This window comes from Salvelinus sp. IW2-2015, unplaced genomic scaffold, assembly GCF_002910315.2.
Source record: "Salvelinus sp. IW2-2015 unplaced genomic scaffold, ASM291031v2 Un_scaffold5257, whole genome shotgun sequence".
NCBI lineage: Eukaryota > Metazoa > Chordata > Actinopteri > Salmoniformes > Salmonidae > Salvelinus > Salvelinus sp. IW2-2015.
In genome coordinates, this window is record NW_019946522.1 from 3,787 (window position 1) to 9,549 (window position 5,763).

The following is a 5,763-nucleotide window of genomic DNA, read 5'->3' on the forward strand; positions in this document are numbered from 1 at the left end:
TGGATGCTAGGTAACAATACAGCTCTATTAGCTAACATTAGCTTGCTTGTCYAAAGTCAAGCATCTAGCCTCTGTAGCTAGCTTCCTAACACAAGTCAGCTGAAAGCTAGCTAACGAAAAGGCAAAGAAAGGTAACTAGCTGTAATTGATTATGGGAGTTTTTTTTACACATATCTTCCGCCATTAGCTAGCTAGCAGACAACCACAGCTGATATCGACACAAAAGCTAGCTAATGATAGTTAGGGCATGTATACTTCAGAGTCTTCACTGTGCAGACACAGATAGATGAGACAGATATTTCACCGGATGTATACATTTGAGACATCCGTTATTGGTAGTGAGAGGAAGCCCGTTTGCCGGCAGTGGGAGAAGATTGAGCTAGATGGATTTTGTCTGGCATTCTGCTAATTTTCTCATCAATGGAACATTTGATCTCCATACAGTTTTCTGTTTCCAAAACTAGAATCTATAACAAACAGAGTACACTAAGTTTGGTAGACTTGATTTASCTAATTGTTTATAGAGATGCCTTTGTTTAGGACGAGTGCACTAGATAGTGGGCGTTTTCCTAATCAACGTCATGCATATTCAGTAGGGCACAAATGGTCTTCATCCTCTTCTTGGCGGTTGCACCTTGTACCAAGTAATATCTATATGGCTAGCTAATTCACAAATAAAAACATAGTACTTGGTTAAAATAGATAGGAATCGATTTCTTTGTAAGTTTTCCAACTACTAGTACTCCTTCTGTGAATCAACTTTTTTCACGATAAGAAGCATATGTCATCAATAAATACCCTTGTTTAGCTGTCAAATGGAAGGAAGGACAATCCCCTTTTCCAGTTTCCAACAGACGTTGAAAGGTATGTTAAGTAAATAATAAAGATGAATTTGGATTAAATTATTGCATGGTGAGGCACACGTCGTTGACTGTGTAATCAGTAGTGTGCTGTATCCATGACTACCCATTCGAATCAATCACCAAAGCAGATGGCTTCACTGATAGATTAAAAACATGTGCTACTAAAAGAATTGAAACACATCTATAGTGGCGTTAAACACCAACTAGCATGAGGCAGCATGGCTAGCTAACATTAGTTTACCAATGTGCCCACACTATTATAACAATCCAATGCTCTCCCAGGGTATGCTGCACAAATCAATAGAAGCCATTTGTACACTGGGTCAATTGCCAAAGTAATTTATGAGTTGTAGAACAGCATTAAGTACCTCTTAAAATTATGGTAGATGTCTGTAAAACATTGGATAGGCAACTACTTATGTTCTGTGCCCTATGGTCAGATTAAGTAGAATAGCGCACAAAATATAGTCTACTATAATTATATGCATCCAGAAAATTGACAAAACTCAAAAGGTTGTACATTTATTCAATTCCTGTTAACATGGGTGAAACATATAGAACATTCAAAAACCATGATAGTAGAGTATTTGATCACATTTGTGCATGCATCCCCTCAACAGTGATAAGATGGTACAAAAAGACATACACCATGTGTAAGCATTAGAGGCAGAGCTTCAACACATCTTGTCAGGTTTAAGAGGGCAGCAAGTGAACATGTTTTCATAGGATAAAGTGTAGGTCTTTATCTAATGTTTCATAGGACAGATAAAAGTGTGGTTTCGCTTTATTGTTAATGTTTCATAGACAGGTTAGAGTGTGGGTCTGTATTGTAATGTCTTCAATAGGGACAGTAGAGTGTGAGTCTTTATTGTAAGTGTCATAGAACAGGTAGAGTGTGGTCTTTATTGTAATGTTTCATAGAACAGGATAGACTCATCATTAAAATGATCAAATTGTGAATAGAACTTAGCCAAATACATCAAACTCAGTTCATATGTAACACGCTCTCCAGACTCACACTGTATCAATTTTTCCTCTATAAATCTCTCAAAACATCTTAACTCTTCTGCAGTAAAATCTTGTACACCCAGGTACTTCATCAGCAGCGCTGCCCCCCCTACACCCTCATTAAAAAAACCCACTACCCCCACGTCAGGTTATCCGCACAACAGAGGCGTCTGATAGGTCGGCAGGACTCCTCATCACAGAAGTTCGTCATAACAAATTAACTCGTTTACGCCATGCGAAAGGGGTGAGAACCATGAGCCTCCTAGGAATATATGTATTGAACCGTCAACATGTAACCAGAGCCGAGGGTGGAAGCTAGCTGTCCTACACCGGCTACACCATGGTGCTCAACCCTTATCATAGAGTCTCGTTGAGCTACTGTAGACATTGAACATCATGCCCCATAAGCTATCTGTTTTAATCAATCATACTATCACGTCCTTTATATGTTAGTAGTAAGCTAACCTTTTTTAAATCAACATCTTTTAACACATATTGAATTTTTTCAACCACACAAAAATAATCTCACTGAGGCATGTCCTCCCCTCCCTACCTCTGACGAAGACCTCCACTGATCCCCCCCCCCCCACCTCCCCCCCAACATACAACCCAGTCAGCACCTCCACACCCTAATCACCTCCTTCACTAGACTAATCCTCGACACCAATAAGCAAAGTTACAAATAACATAGCCAAATAACAGACGGCTATTTACATTGATTATGCTTTTGTAAGTGTCTAAGCCCCAGCGCGCTCATTTTTTCAGGGGAAAGCAAGCAGACTTAAGTTTAGATAAACCAAATGTAGTTCGCTAGCTAGCTAGATCGTTAGCTACCTTACATCAGACATCCTCTGCGCTGATGTTGGCTGACTGGAGCCCTATCAAAAAAATGTAATGGATGAATAGAAATAGCGATAACACAAAAGCTACCATTGCTTGCAATGATAGAACACATTTTACACTCTTGGACATTGACCTTAAGGCCTACAGATGAATTCAGGTATTTTTTATATTAATGTGTGTAGTGTACGAGTACAGGTGCATAGGTGTGGTGTGGGTTTGTAATGTGGAGGTGGTCATGTGCATTAACATTAGTGGAAGTAACACATAAAACATTGGTTTAGGTTTATTACATGATCGGTTGAATATTGTTATTCATTAAAAAGTTGTTACTCACCTGATAACTTTTCCCCACTTAATTTGTAAATAAGTTACATTATCATATTAAGCAAACAAGATATTATATTTACAGTTAACATTACATTTATTACATCATGTAATAAACTGATTACATTAACCGTCTGTTACAAGACACAAGTTAACCTATTCTACCTGAACTCATGGATATTATTATTCCAATTATTATGGATTCGTTTAAGGATCATTTTAATCAATATAGATTACAATTTAAGTGATAACTTCTTGTTTAGAAGATTAATTGATTGAATATGTTAATCAATTGAATACAAGAATATACACCTATTGTTGAAACATTATCTCTACATAATGACATTTAATAATAATAGTATAATGTGTGTATGAAAGATACAATTATCAACCCCCACCCCCCCCCCCCCACATTTCCTATAACATTTTCTATGATAAAAGCTATCATTTAGATCCCAATGTGTGATATTACATTGACACAGGAGGACCTGATCCTAGATCAGAGCTGCATATTATGCTCCAGAGGTTACCATGGTGATCAGACTGAGGCAACTGTTTAAGAATAGAGATGGATATGACTGTTCACTGGATGTTCTATAGAGCCTTATTTAGGATCTGGTGCCGGTGTCGGATAGGACTGAGATGAAATATGGCACATTTTTGCTTTTTGGTGTTTTCTAATATACCCTAAATGAGTAAAGCTCTTTCTACACAGGCAGACATAGAGTTTCTCTCTAGTGTGTGTTCGCTGGTGTGAATTCAGGCTCCCTGATTGACTGAAGCTCTTTCCACAATTATCACACTTGTAAGGCTTCTCTCCAGTGTGTATTCGATGGTGTCGATTCAGGGTGGAAGCTGCAGCAAAGCTCTTCCCACACTGATCACAGCTGTAAGGCTTCTCTCCTGTGTGTGTTAGTTGGTGTKTTGTCAGGTTGACTGACTGATTGAAGCTCTTCCAACAATGATCACAGCTATAAGGCTTCTCTCCTGTGTGTGTTCGCTGGTGTCTAGTTAGTTTTCCTRATACAGCAAAGCTCTTTCCACACTGAYCACAGCTATAAGGYYTCTCTCCAGTGTGTGTTCGCTGATGTGTAGTTAGGTAGGAAGCTAGAGCAAAGCTCTTCCCACATAGACAGACATAAGTTCTCTCTCCAGTGTGTATTACCTGGTGTCTAATCAGGCTGGAAGCTACAGCAAAGCTCTTCCCACACTGATCACAGCTATAAGGTTTCTCTCCAGTGTGTGTTCGCTGGTGCATAGTCAGGCTGCCTGACTGATTGAAGCTCTTCCCACACTGATCACAGCTGTAAGGTTTCTCTCCAGTGTGTGTTAGTTGGTGTGTTGTCAGGTTGACTGACTGATTGAAGCTCTTCCAACACTGATCACAGCTATAAGGCCTCTCTCCAGTGTGTATTAGCTGGTGTTTAGTCAGGTGGCCTGACTGATTGAAGCTCTTTCCACACTGATCACAGCTATAAGGCTTCTCTCCAGTGTGTGTTCGCTGGTGTAAAGTCAAGGTGGAAGCTACAGCAAAGCTCTTCCCACACTGATCACAGCTATAAGGCTTCTCTCCAGTGTGTACACGCTGGTGTATGGTTAAGGCTCCTGCACTAACAAAGCTTTTCCCACAATCAAGACAGAGGTAAGGCTTCTCCCCTGTATGAATTCTTACATTAGATTTGAAGGTGTYAGATGCAGCAAAATTCTTCCCACACTGATCACAGTGAATAATGAAGCCACTCTGGCTTGTGAAACTCTTCCCACAGTCAGAGCAGCAGTGGTGAGGTTTCTTCCCTRTACGTCYCTGCTGGTGTTTCTTGAGATGTTCTGATCTGTTGACATTCTTCTCTGTCTTGTCAGCAACATGTTTTTGAGGCTCCCCAGACGATAAGCCCCTCCCACTAAGAGAACGATGGTTAGGGGTGTTCCCTGTAAAATAAAGACATTGAATAGTTAGTATTTGTTTATGGACCCATATTTCCAAAATCTTTTTTTTTTTTATTTTTAAATTGTTTGTTATTTAGCAGGTGCTCTTATCAAGAGCAATTTACAGGAGCAATTAGGGTTAAGTACCTTGCTCAAGGGCACAGACAGATTTTTCACCTTGTCGGCTCAGAGATTCGAACCAGCAACCTTTTGATTAGTGGCCCAACGCTCTTAACCACTAACCTACCTGCCGCCCTGATCATCAATATACACTCAGTGGAGTGGCCAGTTTATTAGGCACACCCCCCTCCATACRTGTATACTGTTAATCAATGAATTAACAGAAGTTACAGAAGCAGATTGTAGTCTCATCCACACACCCCATTGTTCTTACTTGATGRAATCAAATCTCCCTCCTCGTGTCCTTCTCTCACAGTTCCACTCTGCCCTGGTGTTTTCCTGCAGTCGACCAGTCGCACAGACACCCTCTTCAGATCCAGCAGTAAGGTGCTACCAGGAGAGTTGCAACCTGGGGACTCCGGCATGGTGGAGGGACTAGCTCTGTCCTGGTGACCACAGGAAGTAAAGTACATAGAATATCATTAGACCAAACATTTGATTACTTTAGTCTAAATCTCTGGTTGGTGCATCCTTATAATACCTCCTTTCTCCTGAAGTGTGTAACCGTTCACTACTTTCCACAAATGTACAACAATTCTAATGCCCCGTCTTATGTTCAGAAGCTTTGATTGAGCATTCATTGGAGTTGAACACATCTTTCACCCCTGAATTAATCTTG

General features: G+C 40.2%; 1 protein-coding gene across 1 annotated transcript; it reads right to left on the reverse strand.

Moving 5' to 3' along the window:
* Positions 1-3,505: 3,505 nt before the first annotated feature.
* On the reverse strand, positions 3,506-5,509 carry LOC112078100 (zinc finger protein ZFP2-like). Its single transcript, XM_024144435.2, has 2 exons — positions 5,359-5,509; positions 3,506-4,967 (listed from the first exon to the last, which is right to left on the reverse strand). Exons 1-2 carry the CDS (start codon positions 5,507-5,509, stop codon positions 3,643-3,645), a joined length of 1,476 nt encoding a protein of 491 aa, XP_024000203.2. The 3' UTR covers positions 3,506-3,642.
* Positions 5,510-5,763: the final 254 nt, after the last annotated feature.